This window comes from Schistocerca serialis, chromosome 7 (genome assembly GCF_023864345.2).
Source record: "Schistocerca serialis cubense isolate TAMUIC-IGC-003099 chromosome 7, iqSchSeri2.2, whole genome shotgun sequence".
Taxonomy (NCBI): Eukaryota; Metazoa; Arthropoda; class Insecta; order Orthoptera; family Acrididae; genus Schistocerca; species Schistocerca serialis.
Window position 1 is genome coordinate 261,043,295 of NC_064644.1, and position 25,017 is coordinate 261,068,311.

At 38.2% G+C, this 25,017-nt stretch overlaps 1 protein-coding gene across 4 annotated transcripts; it reads right to left on the reverse strand.

The window, feature by feature from the left end:
- Positions 1-4,730: 4,730 nt before the first annotated feature.
- LOC126412442 (calcium-dependent secretion activator-like) lies at positions 4,731-24,987 on the reverse strand. 4 transcript variants are annotated; one of them, XM_050082046.1, is made up of 2 exons: positions 24,970-24,987; positions 4,731-9,198 (listed from the first exon to the last, which is right to left on the reverse strand). In XM_050082046.1, the coding sequence occupies exon 2, from the start codon at positions 9,107-9,109 to the stop codon at positions 5,090-5,092; it is 4,020 nt and encodes a 1,339-aa protein (XP_049938003.1). In that variant the 5' UTR covers positions 9,110-9,198; positions 24,970-24,987; the 3' UTR covers positions 4,731-5,089. The 4 variants fall into 4 exon arrangements, with proteins under 4 accessions (XP_049938003.1, XP_049938000.1, XP_049938002.1 ...); XM_050082043.1 differs by lacking the exon at positions 24,970-24,987 and adding an exon at positions 24,868-24,951; XM_050082045.1 differs by lacking the exon at positions 24,970-24,987 and adding an exon at positions 24,617-24,721.
- Positions 24,988-25,017: the final 30 nt, after the last annotated feature.

Below are 25,017 nucleotides of genomic sequence, written 5' to 3' on the forward strand. Positions count from 1 at the left end.
CTCAGTGTTAAAGAGAATTTAAATAATTTGAACCTTAGGATGTCTATACACAAATACAATACAAGAAATGGATGGTCAACTGATATATCCTACAGCAGGCTAGCTAAGGTTCACAACAGCCGCAAATATCTAGACCCCATATTTTTCAATAGACCTCCAAAAGCTATCAATTCTGCCCCATACAGAACATTTAAAATTGTTTTAGCAGAGTGGTTTAAGAAGAAAGCATACCATTCCATAAAAGGAGTATGAGGAATCAGATTTAAGTGACGTAAAGTTCTGACTAATTACCGTCATATTAAGTTGTAATAAATCATTAGTTAAACGGTTCTTGCCTATATATAGTTTTCGAATTACACAATCTGTAAGAATGTGTCACTGATTTAAATCATGAAATTTGCCTCATGTCTCTTACTTTTATATGTAAATATTTACATTAATAACATGTAAAAGGTTTGAAAGTGAATAACAATATTGAACTCAATACTTTTGTTTAATGGTTCATAGAATTACCAGCATTTTTTGTGACTGCCACGCTTATATGAATTGGTTAGTGTGTCATAAAACACTACATGACATTAAAAAATTCAATTTACAGTAGCTTTATACAAGAAAAATATGTGACAGTGTATAACAAATATATCGAAGACAAACACAGTAGCTCATGACCTAAAAGTGAGCCTGCCACACCTAGTAAGATACCGTGTAACTTAATAATAGGTTTTATTTGTAACTAGTTTTTCAGCCCTGGCTTTGATTGTGTGTGCATATGTTACACATATTGAACACATCTCCTCCTCCCCCTCCATTCACTGTCCCCCCTCTCAGTCCATATCTCCTCCTCCTTCTCTCTGTCCATCTCCTTCTCCCCCTCCATCCACTTTCCCCTCTCTCTGTCCAATATCTCCTCCCCCTTCTCTCTGTCCATCTCCTTCTCCCCTCTGTTTTCATCTCATATTCCCCCCCCCCCCCCCCCTCCTCTCCATTTCATCTTCCTTCCTATATTTTTCTATCTCCTCAAGCCCCTCTTTTTGTCTGTCTCCCTCTGCCCCTCTCTCTGTTCATCTATTCCTCCCCTTTCTATCTCCTCTTTGCTCATCTTTCTGTCCTCCTTTTCCTCCACCTCTCTCTATCCATCTCATCCTTCCTTCTCTGCTCTGCTCAGTTATTCCCACTCATATATTCTGTCCAGAACACAACATGCCGGTACTGCAGGGGTCAAGGTGTCAGGCATTGACAAACCTTTTCATTCCTACCTCGATCCCCATGTGAGCGAGGTAGTTCATACCTCCACAGCACCGCATAACTTAATAATAGGTTTTATCTGTAGTTAGCCTTTCAGCCCTGTCTTCGACAGTGTATGCGTATGTTACACATATTGAACACATCTCCTCCTCCCCCTCCATCCACTTTCCCCTCTCTCTGTCCATTATCTCCACCCCCTTCTCTCTGTCCATCTCGTCCTCCCCTCTGTTTTCATCTCATATTCTTCCCCCCCCCCCCCCCTCTCTAAATCTCATCTTCCTTCCACTTATTTTTCTATCTCCTCAAGCCCCTCTTTCTGTCTGTCTCCTCCTGCACCTCTCTCTGTTCATCCATTCCTCCCCTTTCTATCTCCTCTTTGCCCATCTTTCTGTCCTCCTTTTCCTCCATCTCTCTCTATCTATCTCACCCCTCTTCCTCTTCTCTGCTCAGTTATTCCCACCTGCATGTATACTGCCCAGAACACATTTTGATACTAACCACACAACATGCTGCTACCGCAGGAGTCAAGGCGTCAGGCATTAACAACCCTTTTCACTCCTACCTCGTGCCCTATGGGAGCGAGGTAGTTCATACCCCCACAGCACTTCTTTCCAGGCAATATGTGGCATGCATACCAAATTTTAATGAAATCTACTCTGTGGAGGAGATGTGGAAATATACACACACATAAATCCATTATTGTATAAAACTAGCCTTTTACCCATGACTTCGCCCTTGTATGGCAAACATATTGCTCACATCTTCTGCCCCCCTCTCTATGTCCATATCATCTCTCTCTATTTCCACGCCCTCCTTACCCCATCTCTCCATCCATCCTCCTCTTCTTGTGTCTTTCTATCTTCTCTACCCATCTCTCCCTGTCCATCTCCTCCAACCACTCTGTCTCTTCATCTCCTATTTACACCTCTATCGGTTTCCATCTCCTGCTGCACCACTTCCTCTTCCTTCCCTACATTCTTCCATCTCTGTTCATCTTCTACATGCCCTCTCTCTGTGACCACCTCTGCCTCCTCCATTACCTCTGTCTATCCCCCTCCCCCCTCTCTCTCTCTTTTTAAAGCCTCCTGCCCTTCTTCCTATTCCACCTACCACCTATCCACTAACCTCTCCATTTTCCACCTACTTCATGCCCCCCCGGTCATGAGAGTAGAAATGGCTGTAAACCCGTGACATCTAGGGTGCCTGGTGTGCTAGTAGTATCAGAATGCGTTCCAAGTGTATACATATGGAAGATCACTGCTGAATACAGAGAGGGAGGAAGAGATGGACAGTGTGATGGGGTAGGATGACATGGACAGAGAAACAGAGGAGGAGAAGAAAGACAGACAGATAAAAGTGGGAGGATGAAATGAACGGAGGGGGAGGAGGAGATAGAAAGAGGAAGGAGATGGGCATAGAGAAGGGGAGTCAGTGATGAACAGAGGGAGGGGGAGATGTATAAAGAGAAAGGGTAGAAGGAGATGGACAAATACAGGGAGGAGGAGATGGACAGTGAGAGGGGAGGACAAAATGGTCAGACACACCACCCACCCTCTTCTCTTTTTCCTCAGTCTCACTACACCTCCTTCTTCCCCCTGCCTCTTACACTTCCTGCATCTCCCTGACCATTTCCTCCTCTCTCTGTCCATCCCCTTCTCCACCATCTGTCCACCTCCTTTCCTCTGTCTGTTCATCAACTCCTCCCCCACCCCCTCTCTCTGTCCGTCTACTACTTCCACTCTATCTGTCCATCACCTCCTCCCCCTTTGCACTACCCAGCTTATCCCCCCCCCCCCCCCCCTTGTTCTGCTGTGCCCATGCTCACATACATCCCCTGGAACGAGACATAGGCTCACAATATTTCTTTCCAAATAAATAGTGTGTGACCAAATTGGCTGAAATTGATTTAGGAGATATAGAACACACATATCCAATTTTATAAATGTGAATTGCAGGAGCTATACAAGTCAATGGATATCGTGGCAGTGATCAAAGAAAGAAGACTGAGGTGGTACGGACACGTAATGCTTCAAGAAGGCCAGATCATTAGGCAGAAGATATTAGAGGCAAAAGACCATGGGGAAGACCACGACTCCGATGGATTGATCAGGTCAGAGAGGATATGAGTGCACTGGGGCTGTCTGAAGAAGAATACATGGACTGAGGACACTGATTGGCGAGGCCAAAGACTGACTGCATTTTGTGTGGCCAATGCAGAAAGTATATGGTATCATGACATCAGCACAAGAAACAGCGATTTTTGCTTCAAATATAATTGTAACTTTAGTTTATCAGATTGTTTACTATAAGACCTTACAAAAACTGCAAATATTTGACTGAAACGGGGCTGGGAAGTGACTTTGCTTGAGTACACATTACAAAATTCCTTGCACTGAATTTATCACCAGTCTATTTATTCATTTATTACATCTTCAAGTTGAAAATCTGTCATAATTTGAAACACCACTGCCTCAGTAGAATGAGATTTAGTCCACTGTGCGGCACATGGCATATCTCGTTAACTTGACATAGCTATCGCATGATGAATATTCCAACAAACAAAACCAAACTGCCCCAGTGCAAGAGCAAATCAGTGGTAAGTGCTGGTCTTGATCTATATACTCGGTTCCCACACTACATACACTAGTGTAATGACAGTGACATTAAAATTAGAGTAATCTGGGTTTACATATAAGTGTACTGACATTTGTTTTTCCTGTATATTGTCCATGAATTACACAAGAAGAGGATACAATGATACTGGTATTCTATTACCATCCGTACACACCATATACAGGCTTTCCAAATGTAGACACAGACACAGAAAGCAAATTGTTGTACCGGTACTTACATGGAGTACATAAAATTGTTTTAGGTGCTCTACTACAGAATAATTAAACCTAAAATACAAAATTTCACATACTGCTGCTTTCATAAGAATGACTACATGCTATGTACCAGTGTATTCTGCTGTGTACCAGAGCAGTTGAAAAGTTTGATTTTATTTCACATTATGATACAGCCAACATGCAGAACAATTTTAAAACCACCAAATACACCAACAGTTATGGTATTGTGTGCTAGGGACTCTGATACACTGTAACCTTCTGATTACAAATCTGTTTTAAAGTTTCAAGTGGGCTTATGCCAACATGCTCCTCTACCAGTTCTGATGACATGCATCTTCTAATTGCGAAAGTGTGTTCCCACAGATTTTAGATACACCTGTTTAGTGGTCTCTTTTTGATTATTGATGGTTTCATGCGTAAAATACGTGAGAACATATATCTCTTAAAAAATTATTTGCAAACTCCTACTTTTCCATTTATAGTTGGTATAGATGGTGGTAGTATTTCTCTTTGGCTTTTACAGAACATATTATTGTCAATGAAACATTGTACCTGTCTTGAATTACCTGGTAAATGTCAGGATCATTTAAAATTTTGCTAACATGAAAGTAAAACACACTTATTCACAACGTTTATTTAAATACATGGCCCCACAGTACACACATTTTACACATCGAAAGCTATTACAAAGTTCATCAGGTAATACACATCACACAAACAGCTCTTATTTAAATCTGAACAGAAGTACAAATATATCTTATATGTATATGCTTATATAAAAATTCAGGTAGAATGTTTATGTTATTTACAGAAAATTATTTGTACACACATATAAATAAATTAATGTATATGACCTCTGAGTGATGATAATTTTAATGGAGTATGAAATCACAGGTAAAGATCAGTCATTATAAGAATATAAAAAAGACAAAAAAGTCTGAATGACACAGACAGGTCTGCACTTAGATCACAAAACAAATCGTAAATGCAATGAATTAAAACCAACTTCCACTACCAAGTTTATTGGTGAGTCCACCAATACCCTTTCCAAATACATTTCCGACCCTACCAACAACATTTGTTGTTACATTAGTTATCTTTGAGACATAATTTCCGTCTTCACCAACTGTTTCTCGAACTGTGATCTTTGATTTAGTTTTTGTACCACCGTCATCACTGCCTGTTTCAACATATTTTGCAGATTCTTCCTCCTGACAACTGCTCATTGTGAGAGCACATGTGGCTTCCTCTGTCTGCATTCTTTGGGAAATCCTTTGATAAGTTTTTGAATTTAATTTATCTTCCATAACACCTTGCAGTTCAAAGTCCGAGTACAGTTTTTTAACTATGTGAGCCAAACACGTACACTGATAAAAATGCAAAGATCGGTCTAACCTCTCAGAAAGCCAGTTGCACAATAACTGTGTCTGGGCTGTGTACCACTGTTCGAAGAAATTTAAGATCCACAATTCATCACTAACTTTGCTTCTTATTTGGTCCATACAGTTATGGGTAAAGTTAACATATGCTTGACCCAAATCTTTTCCAGAACCTGACACATTTGCAAAGCTTAACACTGATCCAATCAAACTTCCTTCATCATATCTTGAAAGTTTTGACAGTGTTGTTTCCAAAACAGAGAGAAGCTTGTTTATCATGCCCTGCTTCATAGAAGCAGATGTTTTTTCAATAAGGTCATCAATTTTGGTGTGGTACTGATGGACATCTACACCATCAACTGCACACAGACTAAATGACTGATTTTTTGCATCAAGAATAACGTTCACCATAGCACACATTTCGGATGGAATGATATAGTCTGTTGAAGTAAATGTGACACCTTTCTTCAACCACTGTTGAAATGCAGCTTCTGTTCTTTGAATACAGGACTCTATCATATCACAAGCCATCAGTTTCAGCCTTTGTTCTAAATGCTGTCTAAATTCATTATCTGGCCAATGCAGATCTCTTATGAAAGACTGTAATGCATCCAACTTCCAGAATAAATCTTCTGATGTAGCACATCCATTTCCTTTTGCTTCCCATCTCTCCTTTTCAAACCCTTTGTGGATTGACTGTGCAATGGATGATTCCATTAAGTCAACATACCTTACTACAAGAGGAGCAAATGTATCCCGGAGATGCTGATGGAACCTTCCATTCTTTAAGTTGTCATCTGTTCTTAGATAATCATTCATTACTTGGAAGAGGGGGAATGAATCCCAGGTGTCTGGGGGCTGCTCTGCCAATACCTGATCCATGTCAACTGCAAACAGTGACCAAAATATTTCAGCATGTTCCACAAGTAGGTCACTGAACCACGCAAAAGCTTCTGCATAGTGTTCTTCATTCTGTCGGAGGAGATCGACACAAAGCTCAGCAAGATGTATGAGATCATCCAACTTCCTACTAGGTGACACGATTATCTCACCATTTAGTTCATCATCTGTTTTAACTTCTTCTGACAGTCTCATATAGTTAACAAGGGCAGCCTTTTCCAAGCACTTTTTTATCATTCCACGAACTTCCTCTGGAGGCACTGGAGTAACAACGTCTTTCATTAAGACACGTTCGAGAAGAGAGAGTGTTGCTTTTAAAGCCCCTTCTGGTCTTCCAAAAGGAAAACAGTACCTAAAGCTAGTTATCTGATTTTCAAGCAAAATTCTGAGGCGTGCTTTAACTTCTTGAAATTTCTCATTTTCTTCATGAGTTACAGTTCCGACACCATCCGGTCTGTTTCCATGAACGTGGCTTGCACAAAATGCAAAACTGTAATGAATAAGAGTCGGGTCTATCATTATTCCTTTTTCAGCTCGATCCAGTAAATCACTCAGGTAGCACAAATGGCGATAACAACCGCGCACACCATACCTTGCACAGTATTCATCCAACACAAAGACTTGTCCTGGACTAAACCAACCCAGAGAGCAATATGGATCACCAAGTCTATAATCAAGTGTCAACGTTTGTAATAACTTAAACAGTGAAGAATGATCAAATTTACAAGGATCAGCTGAGATGAACTCTTCCATTCCATGTTTCCTTGCTCTGTCAGCATCTCCTTGAATTTTAGATATGGTAGAATTTTTAGCAGCATGAGTTATAGGGGGTGTTGGTTTATGGGACTGACCAGTTGCTCTGTAAATGGCCATTACCCATAAATGGCATTCATTTTCATCATCACTTGCATACACTATACTGTCTCCCTCTTTTACTGCTTTAAAAAAGAATCTACCACCTTCTAAATCCGCTGTAGGTTCAATATAATCAACTGTATAGCCATCAAGCTGCATCATCTCTGAGGGTTCTGACTTCTTTTCTTTATAGCTACACATGGCAAATGTATACTGAGAAACTTGAACCAGAACAAAATACCTTTTCTTCCACTTCTTCCACACAAATTTTCCAATGGCATACAGATAACCACAGTGCTTCATGTTGAGAGGTTTGTCCATCCTGCAAGCAATTTTAATGCGCAGATCACGGTCTTGTACATTTTTTGGAACTGTCATTCTATGCCATTCTGGAGCTTTTGAGGACAGGGGTGTAGGATGCAAAATGACCTTACCCAGTTCTTTATCTTCCAGAGCCAGCATTCCTGGATTTTCTGTGAAAAGCTTTACTTTCACAGCCGGTAAGGGATGTGAGGTAGAAAAGTCACCCTGAGTGTCCCACATTGGCTTGGAAGCCTCTGCCTGATCAGTCTGGAGCTTCTCACCACCTTCAACTTCCATTGTGCAATAAACAATACGATTTGGAGCCAGTGATTTTAAGCCCTTCACTTCCATAACAACCACCTCTAACTGAAATGTGAGGACAACATCCATTTTTGTGAGATGTGTTTCTGTGTCCGCTGTAGCTCCTTCAAGTTTTGACAGCGAACCATGAGATCTGTGGTTGTACCGCTTCAGTTTTTGTAATCCATATTTTGAATCTACCGAGCCTTTCGAAACTGGCAATGACTCTAAGTTTGCCATCAAAAGATTTATAGAAGATTTCAGCTCTTCAACATACAAAGATTCCATTTCCTTCAATACAAACTTTGGCATTAGTTTCCTGTTTCTTTCCATTTCTGAGACTTTCTGCATTCTGCCATCCAGCTCCCTTCTTATCGCAGCAGCCTGTTCATCAGCAGAGTCAAGCTGTAGGGCATTGAACAGTAACTGATGTTCAAATTTCTTTACACCAAGAATCTGTTGGAACATATCATACAGCTGTTCCTTTGAAAGGATCAGTTCACTATTCAATGGTTGCTGCTGCATCTTTAGTGGTCGTTTGGTATCTTCTTCACCAACTTTTAGTATGCAATCAAATTTAGCCATCCAGGATGTGAGAACAGTTTCTTTACTGAGTCCATCTATCTCTGGAAGGGATCTGACCCTTTTTTCAATGTTATTTCTGAAAACTTCGCGAAAATCATATTGAGAGCAAGCTCCTGATTGGACCATCTTCAAAACTCGTTCTGATTTCAAGAAAACATCAAAATAACTTTGCACAGCATTTTGAAAGGCCTCATCAGCCATAATTTGTGTGTCACCTTTCAGGAAACTTATGAATCGTCCCTGTATTGTTTCCAGTTGCTGTCTTGTAATTTTTGTTTGCCTCCTAGTCATATCCGTTGGTTGTTTCGCATTGAATGGATAAGCAATGCATCTTGATATGAACACATACAACTGAATTCTTCTTTTCCTTTCTTCTTCTTCCCTCTCTTGTCTTTCTTGGGGATCCGCAGCTTCCACTTTCTCACTTGCTGCTGAAGGGCTTGGGCTAGCTGGTCTCGGTAGTGGTTCAATTCTTGAGCTGCTTGATGCAAGTCTCAGTGTCTCTGATGAAACAGCACTCGCTGAAGATAAGGACCTGGCTCTCGCAGCTGGCACCTCCAGCGCCAGCGATCCGGCACTGACAGGTGTGATTCCCATACGACGCAACCCATGGTGGAGTTGCTGTTCCTGCTGTATTTCCTCTTCCTGGTGCTCTCCCTCACTCTCTTCTTCTGATGAGCTTGGTTCAATCATGTCTCTCACTTAACAGTACGTGTGGGGCTGACAGGCATGTTCCTTAACCAACACAGGTCAGCAACATTGCCTGCCTGCCAGTTATTTACCTGAAATGAGAAAAATAATATCAATAGATGCAGTAGTATAGTCACATGGAAGCGACACAACTGAACATGAGGATGATATTAGAAAGCTTTCACATTATAATTAATAATACTCAAAACTATTACTAAAATACAGTACAAATTAAGATGAAAAGTGAAAGTGTTATGAAATTATCAGACATCACTCACAAGAGGTCGAAAAACTGTAGATGAAACAGAGAAACAAATGTAATAAGTTAAAATTTTTATGTCAGCCTCTGCATCTGGTGGTCAAGTCCAGATCTTCATGCACAAGCCTGATTCCATTCCTGTTATTGCCAATCACTTTTCATTGTTTGGGATACCATATTGGGGTACATTCAACCTTATGAGGAAAATTACGGAGTTATTTGAAGGAGAAATAATATCTCCAGTTTGGACAATCTGCCTGAGAGCAGTGTGGTAACTCTTTGCCTCTTCACATGGTGTCCATTGATGTCTTGGAGCAAAGCCTTACACAGCAGTTTAACAGCATCATATGGTGTCATGAGTCTGATTGTGGAGTAAGGTTTTACTATACTGATTAGGTTTATTTTCCTCAATTTAATTATGTCCACTTGCACCATCACTATGTCCGGCCCAATTCTATTGAGTAACCTTCTCTTCGAAATAATTATCATTCTCCTTTATAACAATATTATGAGAAGAAAAGCTGCTACTCACCATATAGCGAAGATGCTGAGTCGCAGATAGGCACAACAAAAGGACTCTCACAATTATAGCTTTCAGCTATTAAGGGCTTCGTCATACACACACACACACACACACACACACACACACACACACACACACACGACTGCAGTCTCAGGCAATGTGGTTTCAGTTGCCTGATACTGCAGTCATGTGTGTGAGTTGCATGCGTGTGTGCGTGCCGTGCATGTGTGTGTGTGTGTGTGTGTGTGTGTGTGTGCGCGTGCTTGCGTGCATGTATGTCCGTCTATTGTTGACAGCCGAAAGCTATAATTGTGAGAGTCCTTTTGTTGCGCCCACCTGGGACACAGCATCTCCACTATATGGTCTCAGCTTTCCTTCTCGCAACATTGTTACACTCCATCCTGGATTTTCCATTGTTTGATAATCCTTTATAACTATTCGCCTTCTTTCTGCTTAGTAGCTGGGAAGAAATTTTTTCTTGCGATAAATGCCATTATTTCCTCATATCTGGAAGGATGCTAAGTCGATTTACAACTAAAAATTAACACAGAAAACATACAAATTCACTTCCAGTTCTGGGGGATGACATAACCAATCTTATTTCTTAGCAGAGCTCCAGAATCAGATGTTCCAATGCCATAAATGTTAGTTCTCTTTAAAATATTCTTATCAGCACCTTCCTGTAAAATGCAAAGACAGCATGGATTTCAAATATAACTCTTATCTCATGGTCAATCACATGACAGGATCTGTTAATTCCTGTTGTCATTGTTGTGGTCTTCAGTCCAAAGATTGGTTTGATGCAGTTCTACTTGGTAGTATATCCCATGGAAGCTTCCTCATCTCTGCATAACTACCACAACCTATATCCATCTGAACCTGCTTACTGTATTCAAGCCTTGATCTACCTCTACAGTTCTGCCCCCCCCCCCCCCTAAAATAATATTCAATATTCTTCTGTAGCAATATATTTCAATAGCTTCTATTCACTTCTTATCTACACTGCTTATGTCTGACAATTCACTTCCATACAAAGCCACACTGACACAAATACTTAAATTGATTTTCTTAATAGTGTGCACCAAAGCAATGAGTTTATTGACAGAAGGTGGCATTTTCACTTTTGCTGTATTAATTTTATTTTATTCCCAACTAGTTCCAGTCCTCTACATCATTCTCAAGTGATTCTGTGGTTATACTGAAATGTCAACGTCTCTAAATTTTTGTTTTTCTTTCATTTCAGTTTGCAAATGCTGTCTTGCTTGTTTGACAGCTTGACAGGATAAGACAACAGTTATGAACCACATGAATAGAAAAACAGATTTAAAGACAATGACATTTCAGTATGCCCAAAAAAATCACTTGAGAATGGCATTGAAGGCTGAAATTAGTTATGAACAAATAAAACTAATACAACAAAAGTGGAAAATGCCATCTTTGGGTGTTAAAAAATTCTTATTCTTCAGAAATGCTTTTCTTGCTATTACCAGTCTGCATTTTATATCCTCTCTACTTTGGCCATCATCAGTTATTTTGTTGTCCACATAACAAAATTTGTCCACTATGTTTAGTGCCTCATTCTCTAGTCTAATTCCCTTCGGACTGCCTGATTTAATTCAACTACATTCTATTACCCTTGTTGATGTGCACCTTATAATCAGTTTTCAAGACCGTCCATTCCATTCAATTGCCCTTTCAAGTCCTTTGCCATCTCTGACAGAGTTACAATGACACTGACAAACCGCAAAGTATTTATTTCTTCTTCCTGAACTCTCTTTCCAAATTTTTCCTTGGTTTCCTACATAGCTTGCCCCATGTACCGACTGAATAACAATGAGAACAAACTACAACTCTGTCTGAATAACAATGAGAACAAACTACAACTCTGTCTCATTTCCTTCTCAACCACTGCTTACCCTGCATTCCTCCGACCTTCGTAACTGCAGTCTGATTTTGGTACAAATTGCAAATAGCTTTTCACACTCTGAATTTTGTCCCTCGAATCTTCAAATATCAAAGAGTATAGGCCAGTTAAAACTGTAAAAAGATTTTTCTAAATCTACAAATGCTATAAACATGAGCTGACCTTTCTTCAACCTATCTTCTAGGCTAAGTTGTAGAGTCAGATTGCCTTGGATGTTCCTAATTTCATGGAACCGAAACCGTTGTTCACTGAGGTTGGCTTCTACCAGTTTTTCCATCCTTCTGTTCACTTCTGTCAGCATTTGCCTTCTTTGGAATTGAAATCATTACACTCTTCATGAAGCCTGCCAGTATTTTGCACACCAGGTGGAATAGTTTTGCCAAGGCTGGCTTTCCCAAGGATTCTGAGGGATTATTGTCTACTCCAGGGGCCTTGTTTCCTCTTCGGTCTTTCAGTGCTCTGTCCAGTTCTTGCAGTATTATATCTCTCATCTCACTGTCACCTAGTCTCGGTAATGAGACTTTGACATACTGGTAGAATACTACGTTTACTCGAGTCTAAGCCGCACTCGAATCTAAGCCGCACCTGAAAAATGAGACTCGAAATCAAGGAAAAAAAATTTCCTGAATCTAAGCCGCACCTGAAATTTGAGACTCGAAATTCAAGGGGAGAGAAAAGTTTTAGGCCGCATCTCCAAATCGAAACGAAGTTGGTCCGCTGTAATATGACACAATTTAGGTCGAATGAATGACGATACAGCTACAGTAGTTTGGTTCGAGTCGTAAGCTTAGTAGTTAAGCTTTACCAGGTAGCCATTGCTATGCGTCAGGCGCTCCGTCCGTATTTATACGGGTATCCTTCCTTTTTCACGTGCTTCATCTGGTTTGAATTGATTGCTTATTTTTCTTTGATCTGATAAGCGCAGTTTTCTTTGTTATAGGTGTTTACGTCACTCTACGCTGAAAATGCATTACTGTACTGTGATGCATTGTTTGTCGTACTCTGATACTGTGTGTTTACGGCCTGTCGCCGATCGCGGCATGGCTTGCTTTTGTGCGCGCTACCGCCGCTTCAAGAGACTGCTACTTGTTGTTACTTACACTGCTGCTTTCTTTGATAATGATCAACAAGAACCAAATAATAGACTGCATATGATAGAAGATGTTCCGAATGAGAGTTTAGCGAAAATTTTTCTCCATTTGAAAATCTTTGCAGGCGCCTCTTTAGTACATTACATTCTGCACAGAAATTAGACTCATCTTAGATTTAAAAATCTAGTCAATTGCCTCGCTTCATTTCTGACTGTATCACTGTTTAGCATAAGAATAATACGAATACAAACATGACATGATATGTATATTCTTCAATATAATGGAAGGAAACATTCCACATGGGAAAAATTATATATAAAAACAAAGATGACGTGACTTACCGAACAAAAGCGCTGGCAGGTCGATAGACACACAAACAAACACAAACATACACACAAAATTCAAGCTTTCGCAACAAACTGTTGCCTCATCAGGAAAGAGGGAAGGAGAGGGGAAGACGAAAGGAAGTGGGTTTTAAGGGAGAGGGTAAGGAGTCATTCCAATCCCGGGAGCGGAAAGACTTACCTTAGGGGGAAAAAAGGACAGGTATACACTCGCACACACGCACATATCCATCCACACATACAGACACAAGCAGACATATTTAGGCCCAAACTCTTTGTCTTTAAATATGTCTGCTTGTGTCTGTATGTGTGGATGGATATGTGCGTGTGTGCGAGTGTATACCTGTCCTTTTTTCCCCCTAAGGTAAGTCTTTCCGCTCCCGGGATTGGAATGACTCCTTACCCTCTCCCTTAAAACCCACTTCCTTTCGTCTTCCCCTCTCCTTCCCTCTTTCCTGATGAGGCAACAGTTTGTTGCGAAAGCTTGAATTTTGTGTGTATGTTTGTGTGTCTATCGACCTGCCAGCGCTTTTGTTCGGTAAGTCACCTCATCTTTGTTTTTATATATGTATATTCTTCCACGTTTGCTGTTGTCTCACTCTAGTTTTGTGGTTTATTACGCAGACAGGATTTAAATGAGATAACAGCAAACACGAAACAATACATGGCAAAATGTTTATATTCGTATTATTCTTATGGTGACGAGAATATTGCATGTGATTCACAATTTATAAAAGTTTCTATTAGCAACCATCTCTTCTGACAGATAGGAAAAAATTCAGAACGTAGAGTTGGCCATATTGACAAACATTCTAAACATTCTTGCCAGTCGGGTTTTCGTAGTACATTGAAATGCTGCTACATTCGAAGATGAACAATACGGAATTTGTATTTACTTCGTTGGATAATGTACGAAAATGCAGTGGTCGAAACTCGGCGCGGAGAAAAAAAGCTCGTCTTCCACCTTTTTTTTTTAAATTTATTTACTGACGCAGAGGTTTTGGCGCCAGTATTTATCTTTGTGCCTACAAAGCATGCCTGTGTAGCGCTACAAATATTCGACGGCAGAACTAAGTTGTGGCGGCACCCACCGACATTTTTAAGAACTTCCGCTTGCTTTGCACTCGATTCTAAGCCGCAGGCGGTTTTTTGGATTACAAAAACCGGAAAAAAGTGCGGCTTAGATTCGAGTAAATACGGTAATCAGTCTACAAAAGAAACTGCATATGAAACCCTCGTGCGAGCCATCCTAGAATACTGATCTAGTGTGGGACTCACATTAAATAGAAATAACAGGCTCCACATAACGTTAGTGAGTTATTTGGTGTCATGCTGAACATTAGATGTATGTATCTGGTAACCAAGGAAGAGGTACAGAAACAAATTGGTGAGAAAAGAGTTTTAGGAGACAACCTCCCAAAACGAGAGATGAAAAAGAATCATATGGACCTCATAGGAGTTGCTGAGGTAAGATGGAATGGATGTGGAGAGTTACAGTCAGATAAATATGTATTGCACCACTCAGGAGGAGAAGTAAAAGGAATGAATGGAGTAAGAATGATTAGGCCTATGGCAAAGGAATTGGCTAAATGTGTGGAGTATGTGGACTACGCAAATGACCCAGTTATTGGTGTAAGGCTGAAAGGAGCACAAAAAAATATACTGATTGTCCAGATGTATATGCCAACTTCAGAACATGATGACCAGATTGTAGAGGAAATGTAAAATGTAACAGAGAAAGTAATGGACGAAAATAAAAAATGCTGCAAAATAGTAATGGGAGACTGGAACGCCATTGTGGAAAAAGGGAAACATAGTTGGCAATCATGGTCTTGGAAAGAGAATTGATAGAGGTGATTGGCTAATTGACTGCTGCAGGGAAAGACAGCTGATAGTGGCAAATATATGGTTCAAGAACCACAAGAGGAGGCTATACACTTGGAAATCACCAGGGGATAAATACAGAAATCAAATCGATTTTATACTGGTAGAAGGAAGATACAGGAATGGAATCAAGAAGGTGCACACATTACCAGGTGCAGATATAATAGTGACCACAACTGGGTCAATCCATATGAAGTGGCCCGTTGATGGTTGCTTGACCATTTTTAAATATTTCAATTTTTTTTATATGTGATTGCCCTCTATTTGAGAAGTTCAAAACAGTTTTTTTTAAATAATTAATCTTGCACCTATACTGTACTGGATGGCGGCCATTTTTATTTTCAGGCACGTGACGATTTTTCAGTCTGGAGACATTAGCGAAAATTTGAATATCTCTGCTCTGGGTTAAGTTACAACATTGCAATTGACATGATTGTTTTTAGAAATGATTATGAGATTCTATTTTTTTCTATAGTTAGATATCATACACTACTAGTCTCATATAGAGCAAGAACACTTACAAATGTTTCCTTAATTTTTTATGAATTTTTGAATTTTGAAAATTTTCATTTTTTGTAAAGTTTGGGGTTAGTTATCTCAGGTGGAACTAAATATAAATATGATTTTTGCACAGTTTGTACACCTATATGATAGCAATGTACTGTAAAAATTTCAACACTGATATCTGACTGTGAACAAAGATATGAATTTTTGAAACTAAGGAAATAATTCACATTACTCTACAACTGGTCTTATGGCTGTTGCCTATTTAAATGGTTTATTGTTTCACTGTAATAAAATTTAATTGTGACATATATTTAGTTAACACTATCACTCAATATTAATTTAGTTTATTTATTTTTTATAATACAATATAAACAATAGGAGCTTTCGCATTTGTTCTATGGTAATAAAAATGCTTATTTACATTTGGGTTTACTGTCAATAAAGAAGTACATTATTGCTGGGTGTGGCATTGTAGAAGTACATTATTGCTAGGTGTGGCATTGTTGTAGTCAGTCTGTTCAGAAACCTCTGTTAGAGTGGATGTACATACTTCATCGAGAGTGTAGAATGTGTTATGTGCTTTGTCCTGTGTGTAATTTGTAATTAATTTTGAGAGATTAACTGGAATGCAATAACATGGATGAACAGTGCTCTGTTGGACAGATAGCAAGTGAAGTGTGTCACAAAACAGTTTATGGTTCAGTTTCAAGAAACTTGAAAAATGTCAATGACTTTGATGAAGTTAGACAAATTTTGTTTAAATTTCGAGTAAGTTCTTCTGTAACATCAGTGTGTGAGTATCATGAGAAGTAATATATTTTGAAGTACAACCACATTTTTGGAAGAAAGTGCTGCAATCCACTTGAAAGTTCATAAAAGTTTTGAGGGAAATACAACTTGAACATTTGTCCTCATTAAAGCAGTAAAGGTAACATGAAAAGTGTGCTTACCTTACAAAAGAAGGCACTTAGAATTATGGGAAAGAAATGTGCCAGGGAGTCCTGCAGAAATTTGTTTAAAGAATTTAAAATACTAACTGTTCATAACCTGTGTGTACTGAAGATAATCATTATGGCAGTAAACAGTAACAAAACACTTAATAAAGAAATACACGATCGCAACACTAGAGGTAGAGAGAGACCCCACATCATCTCTCATAGAACAACACTCTATGAGAAAAGCCCTCACTATGCAGGCATAAAACTACTGAATTGGTTCCATCCTAATATCTCCAAATTGCCCATTACAAAACTAAAAACGAAATTAAAATTATGGCTCCTAAACAATCCTGTATATTCAATAGATGAGTTTCTAGATTTAGTAAACTTGTATGATGGAAGATCATCTATCTAAAAATATATGTAATCTCAGATCTTAGACTGTGCCTCAAACTGTAAATATTTGAATGTCAGATATGAATACTATGTCACAAACTGTAGATTCCTTAATCAAAGTATGGCAATAACAATTTTTTATGTATAGTCCATATATGTAACTCTGTTCTCTCAACTAAATTTAGAAAAAGTTGTGTAGATAAAAGTGCCAACCAATAATAAACCCTAGTCAGTAAGGCTCTGACTTATCCAGAAGACTGGAACAAAAAAAAAACCTTTTTTGTAATCAGTTGATGTTAGATCAAAATAAATAAATAAATAAATAAATTATGTGAGAGTGAAACAGCTTCCCAAGTGAAACGTAATGTGATTCCTGGAAATTCCCTGTGCCCAAACTGTTACTCAAAAATATTTGTTGTGAATCCAGAACCAGAATCATGTAACCTTGTTAATGACATTTATATTCCTAATGAGGACTCTGTTAGCATATTGGATTTTGCCTGTTCTAAGTTAGACATATCTCCTGCTTCGAAAATAATAAAATTAAATAGCAGAAAAAGAAAAGCAGCTATTGAAAATAAGGCACAACAAATTTCAGACAAAATTAGAAAAGACTTGGGCTCATGCTTTAATAATACAGATAGCAACATTATTTCTAAAGAAGAAGAAAACCTACCACCAGCATCATCTGACACTGAATATTTGAGTTTAATAGAGAAATTAAAAATTAAATGTTCAGTGACGTCTAAAGAGGAAAAAGTTAAAATTTTAAGTTCGCTCCCTGACTCATGGTCAAGAGAAAAAATAGTTCATGAATTCTACATTTCTCATCGTTTGGTTAAACTAACCCGAAAATTAGTGAAAGAGCAAGGTATGCTTCCAGTTTTAGGAAAGAAGAAAGTAGTAGATATAAGTGAAGAAACAATTAAAAAGATCCAGCAGTTTTTTGAAGATGGTGAAAACAGTAGAATGTGCCCAGGCTGCAAAGGTAGCAAAAGAGTTGTTATAAATGGAGTTAAAGTAACAAAGCAGAAACGACTAGTGCTGTCAAATTTAAATGAACTTTATGTAGTTTTTAAAAATTCTCATCCTAAATGCAAAATTGGAAGGTCAAAATTTTGTGACATCCGCCCTAAGTGGTGTATTTTGGCTTGATCCTCAGGGATACACTCTGTATGTGTTTGTTTATATCATCAAAATGTCAAACTGATGGCTGCGGGTGCAAAACTCAGTGATCATTATTACAAAGAGTTCCTAGATTTAATGGTCTGTGACACTAACAGTATGACTGCATGATGAGTTTGTGTAATAAATGCCCTGGTAAGGAAACAGTTATTGAATTGTTTCATGAATATCATGAGGTAATGCCAGACAGTATTACCTTCAAACATTGGGTCACAACTGACAGGGCAGAAATGATAACAGTGGTTAAATCTCAGGAAGAGTACTTGGAATCTTTAATTGATAACTAACAAAAACTCAGAACTCACTACTATGCTTCTAAAATCCAAAGTAAGTTTTTGAAGGACAAAAAAGACTAACTTCATGAAACTGAATGCATAGTGCTAGCTGATTCTGCAGAAAATTTTACATTTGTGATTCAGGATGCAATACAAGGGCACCACTGGGTCAATGACCAGGCAACAGTGCATCCATTTATTCTCTACTTTAAAAATGATAAAGATGAAGTTTGCAGTTCTCCAATTCGTGTTCTAAGCGACTACTTGGAGCACAATTCTTTGGCTGTACATGTGTATCAAAAGCACGTAATAAATTACATAAAAGAAAATTTTCCCATGGTTGACAAGCTGATATACTTTTCAGATGGAAGTGGTAGTCAGTATAAGCACAAAAAGAATATTTCAAATCTATGCAACCACATAGTAGAGGAGGAGATTTAGTGTTTAACGTCCCGTCGACAACGAGGTCATTAGAGACGGATCGAAAGCTCGGGTGAGGGAAGGATGGGGAAGGAAATCGGTCGTGCCCTTTCAAGGGAACCATCCTGGCATTTGCCTGAAGCGATTTAGGGAAATCACGGAAAACCTAAATCAGAATGGCCGGAGACGGGATTGAACCGTCGTCCTCCCGAATGCGAGTCCAGTGTGCTAACCACTGCGCCACCTCGCTCGGTCAACCACATAGTAGAATTTGGGTTGGAGGCTGAATGGCACTTTTTTGCATCTTGCCATGGTAAAAATGCATGTGATGGAGTAGGAGGTAGGCTACAACAAAACGTGAAGTAAGTAAAGCCAGCCTACAAAGACCAACCACAGACCAAATTCTCACAGTACATGACATGTATATCTTTTGCAAGGATAATATTAAAGTTATTACCTTTTTTCTGACCAAGAAAGAAGAAGTGGTTCTGCATTTGAAAACAACACTTCAAACTAGATTTGAAAACTGTGTAGCAATAAAAGGAACAAGGCATTTCCACACATTCCTTGGCATTGCAGAAAACTTAGTTCGATGTAACACCAGAAACCGAAATTTATGAGGATCATTGTGTCAGTAAAATTACATCTCTGCCTTTAACGTTAAACAACATAGTGGCATGGGAGTATGATGGACAGTGGTGGCTTGCAGAGGTTGAAAGAAAGTTTGGAAAACAATGATGTTTTTGTGCATTTTTACCACCCTGCTGGCCCAAGAACATCATTCAAGAAATCTACTAGTGACGAAGTTTGGATACCAATGAAAAATGTTTCAAGGAAACTTTCAGTGCTTGAACTTGTCACAGCAACTGGGAGGTCTTATCACAGAAGCTGTCTGAAGAAATAAGTGTTCTTAACATTCACCACCAGGTTTAGGAACAGTCGCTTCTAGAAGGATGTTAACTGAAAATATTTATTTAAAATATGTCAAAATAATATAAATGTGAATTGCAGTTATGTTTCCACTTTTTGTATGTAATTCAGTACCTTACTTCAGTAATAATTGATTATATCTCACCAATATCACACATGAATAGGCAACAGCCATAAGATCAGTCGTATAGTAATGTGAATTACCTCCTCATTTTCAAAAATTCATATCTTTGTTCACAGTCAGATATCAATGTTGAAATTTTTACAGTATGTCACTATCATATAGGTGTACAAACTGTACATACATCCAAAGTGATGTTAAGATTACTTGAACAAGTAATGGAGGAGAATCTTAGCGAGGAGCAGTTTGGCTTTAAATGGAATACGGGCACCAGAGATGCAATTTTATTGAAAAAGGAAGAGACCTCGATATGTACTTCATCGACCTAGAAAAGGCTTTTGACAATGTGGCTTGGGACAAGCAGGCGACCATAATGAGATTTAGAGTGGACTGGAAAACCAGAAGGTCTGTAAACTCATTATATCTGAATCAAAAAGCCTCAGTTAAAGTGAGAGAAACTGGATTGTATCAGGAAAAGGAGTAAGACGAGGATTCTGTCTATCACCTACCCTTTTCAACCTCTACTTGGAAAATATCATTGACCAATGTTCAATAGATGACAAAGGAGTAGAAATTGGAGGAAGAAGAGTAGGGTGTAAGCGGTTTGCTGATGACATGGTCCTTCTAGCCACAAGGGAAAAAGAATTACAGTATTTAGTGGACACTTGTTGAAGCTAACGGAAAAAATTATGGAATGAAACTTAACACAAAGAAACCAAAGTACTGGCACTAGAAAGGAAATAAAGAAATAAAAATTATGCTGACTGGAGAAATTTTGGAACAGATGCAAAATTTTAAGTATCTTGGAAGCAGGATAGGCACCAACTGGAAGTGCAGCACAGAAATTAAAACAAGGATAGCAATGGCAAAAGAGGCATTTTATAAGAAAAGGAGAATTTTCTACAGCAGTCTGGACAGAGAACTGAGGAAAAGACTCTTAAAATGTTTTGTATGGCGTGTGCTTCTGTATGGCACTGAAACATGGACTTTGAGGAAGAAAGGCAGAGAAAGGCTGGCTTTTGAGATGTGGACATGGTGGAGGATGGAAAGAATAAGTTGGATGGACAGAGTAAAAATGAAGAGGTACTGAGAAGAGTGGGAGAGAAAAGACAGTTAATAGATGTAATAAAAAGAAGAAAAAGAAATTGGATTGGGCATATATTAAGAAAGAATGACAGACTGATAAAACAGTTTCAGAAGGTTATGTAGAAGGGAAAAGGAAATGAGGAAGGAAGAGATTTCATATACTGGATGACATGATGGACAGTACAACATACAGCAGCCTTAAGAAGGAAGCAATGGACCACAGAAAATGGAGAGGCAAAGGACATGCTAATATAGCAGAAAACTGATGATGATGAAATTGATAGGACACATCCTGAGGCATCAAGGACTAGTTAACATAGTAATGAAAAGAAGTGTGGAGGAGTAAAAACTGTAGAGGGAGAACTCTCATGATGTTCTTACGAAAAACTTATTATCTCATTGTATACCCCTAGTGGTGTCAGTGTGTGAGTGTGTGAGAGAGAGAGAGAGAGAGAGAGAGAGAGAGAGAGAGAGAGAGCGTGTGTGTGTGTGTGTGTGTGTGTGTGTGTGTGTGTGTGTGTGTGTGTGCGCATGCACATGTATTATTTTTTGTAAGCCATCAAAGTGACCCACCCACCTGTTATCGGTGGCTCAATATGGTGCAACAAATTGTCAAATCCATAAGAATAAATTCTGAGGACAACCAAAAAAAGAAAGAAGTTTCGAAAGTGCTGCAGTTTTTGACATTGTCCTTGACACTGAAGTACATTCAGAACTAAATTTATCGTCCCATATTGTGAAGCAACTTTTGACCGGAACCAACTGATGTTTCTGTTCACACTGAAAAGCACAGATAAGGAAAGGGAAGAAAAAAATATTGTGGTGACAATGTAAATAAAAACAATAACACATCTAGTACCGAAAGTGTGAAAAGATAAAGTAAATCATATTGCATTAAGTGCAATGCACAATGAAACAGACTGTGGCTGTATTAGTAACATACAGTAGCAGAGGAGAGAATAATAATAATAGGAAATTGAGGATCACTTTAGCTATGAAACTAATGACTCAAAAACAATACACTTTTTTAACACAAATTCCTGTTGACACGTGCACTGATAGCATTGTGTATTATACAGCATAATAACAGAAAAAAATGTACCACTTTGCTGAATCAAGTCCAATGACAAAGATCAAGGATTAACAGACAGTAATGACAACTTTCAGTGTGAAGAAGAATCACATAATCAACTTTTAAAAGTTGCCCATTGTCATTCCTAATTCCCTCCACTCTAGCTGCTCCTGTGGATAAATGTTATCTCCATTGTCTATGAATTCTGACTGACTGACTGACTACTATTCTGATATTTTCAGACTATGCTGCAGTGTGTGTGTGTTTTACTTACAAATATCAATGATTGTTGTAAACAGGCCTCTGTTCTTGAGACATGTAGGTAGCTGTTACTATTGGATAAATGTCTGTAATGTTGTGTAGACATTAAGCTAACATTAGCAGATAAAACAGCAATTACTTTAAAAAAACTGAAGAAGCACCACATTTCTTACAAAGCAGCAGCTTTTTTCTGCGCCTTAACCAGAGTGAATTATCACTGATATATAAAGGAGAAACCTGAAGACAGAAGAAACCTTGCAGGGCTTAGTACACATAAGCTAATTGTGAAACAAGATGTGAACACAATTATCATGCACGTTTTTTTCTATTTCCTCAAAATATGAAAAAAACAGTAGCTTCAGACTACTGATTATTAATTAGCATATAGAAATTGATGCCTAGCAAATATAGATAACTAAGGATATGATATGCAAGTCCAACAATACTGGGAACTGAGTTTAGGATTACAAATCATGATGAAATCTTCATGTTGTTTTGAATCTTTTTTTCTACACACTAAACATTCAATAGTTTTTCAAAGAATATAGGAAACCTGTTTGATCTATAGGTTAAAACCATACATAACAGACTTCTAGATTACCTACAAAAGAGGTTAAGTGTGACTAGAGCATGATTACTGTTGACAATGTACGTCTTAAAGTATTATAAAAGTATTTGAGTTCACTATTTTTTGTATGCATAGTAAATCTTGATGCTCCTGATCTAACTGCTTACATATGAAGCCAATATTTCTAGAGAGCAGAAAAATACACCTGATTAATCCAAAACATGATATAAAAAAAGAAGGCAGAAGTGGAAGTTACAACTTGCTAGAAGAAAAATATTTCCGGTTTCCAGACACTTACAGCACCAACATTTGTACATGTGCCTAGAGACTGATCAGAGAAGAGAGACTACTATGGTATGGTATTGCACCATTATTCTGTAATGCAGTCCTTAGGTCAACGAATACATTTCATTGTTCTTCGATTGAGGTTAGGATCAGTGTCAGAAAAGTTTGATTGATTGATTGTATTTTTTAATTGTAGTGTCATCTAAACTGCACTACTGAGTAGCACTTTTTCTACTTTAATTGTAAAAACAGTTAGTGAACATTTTTTATGACTCCTGACTGTTTCATTCTAGGTTATGACAGAATTGCACAGCATAAGTTCCCAAATGGGAGATATAATGACAAGTACTTTTCTTTTTGGCACCTTTACTATGTACAATATTTGGTAGTTGACAGAATGAAGAAATGGCTGGCAGGATGAAAATAGTTGGCAAAATGCCAAAAAGACTGCAGAGTGAAAATAGTTGGCAAAATGCCAACAAGGTAAGCAAGGAGAGCATTTGAATGGCAAAGATCACTATCTTAATTAATACGAATAAGAAAGGTGATGTGAAAGACAAACAATTGAAGGCTAAATGTAATCATGGAATAAAGTATCTAGATCTGGGAACTAATCTATGGCGAATTTTATCATCCAAAATACAGTTAGTCTGCAAGCACAGCATCAGTAACTGTATCAGAGGATGAAATCCAAAAGAACGAAACAAGCTCCTATCATTTACGTGATACATTATAATAATGCAGTGAATAATTAATTTAGTGACTTTGTAGTTCCCATGTTAACAATAACAGAAATGCAAATTACTTGTAATATTCCGGAATGTATTTTATTTTTCTTCTGTGCTGCTTGCTGCGATGACTGACTTCAATAAGACTACTTTAAGATAAACCACGTACCTAATTAATTTTCTCATACATTCTGTTGCTGGACGGCGACATTACAGTGATAATCGCCCTTATAGAAAAATAATCTAACGCGTTATCTAATTGCATTCGTGTATAAAATGTTAATTTTTTGTAGTCTACTGCGGTAACACATATAACAAGTATTATATTTGGTGAGACAGGTAAACAATGAATGTCTGCTTGTTGCAAAACTTCAAATTCAAACTACGTTTCATCTGCGGTTTCAGGAGCGACTCCGTGCTCTAAATTCCTTAAGTATAGTTTACAATCATATGCCACTGGTTAAAATACAACAGAGGGTGATAACTTCTTTGTGTTTCAGTTGAATTGTTATCGCCTTCAGTACACCTGCGACACGTTTTACATTTCCATAGACCTAATAACATATGTTATGTAACAATATAATTGTACGATACGAAGTCTGTTAATGGTCTCCGTACCTTCAATATCTATCAAATCACACTTAGCAATAAACGATGAAAAGCAATAAAATCTTTCTTTATGTCGAAAATGCCGAACTAGATAAACAGCTTACCGCTTTGCTGCGCTACACTAAACCATTAAAATTTTATATTTCAGTGTTTATTCTTGTGATTTGGTTATTTGTGGATTGCGCTTTTACCATGGTAAAACCAGCTTATCGTAATTAGACAGAGATAAATACATTTCGTGACATCAAACTGATTTTTCTTTAGCGATCAGTTTAACACACAAACTAAAAAAAAAAAAAAAATCAGGCTGCAATTTTTTTTAAAAATATGCTACATTCGGCATTTAATATCTTACTATAGATCACAGGAACATTGCACACGCACACTCGCACTTCCCGTAACTGAGACCCGCTGTCAGCAAAGGTTACTTCTTGATAAGGATCTAATGTATTGTTACCTTTGACTAAGTACATACGTAAACTTGGCAAATAGGACGTGTGGTAAC

Coding starts and splice junctions, on each gene's coding strand:
- LOC126412442 (XM_050082046.1), bottom strand. CDS start 9,109: ATGATTGAACCAAGCTCATCAGAAGAAGAGAGTGAGGGAGAGCACCAG.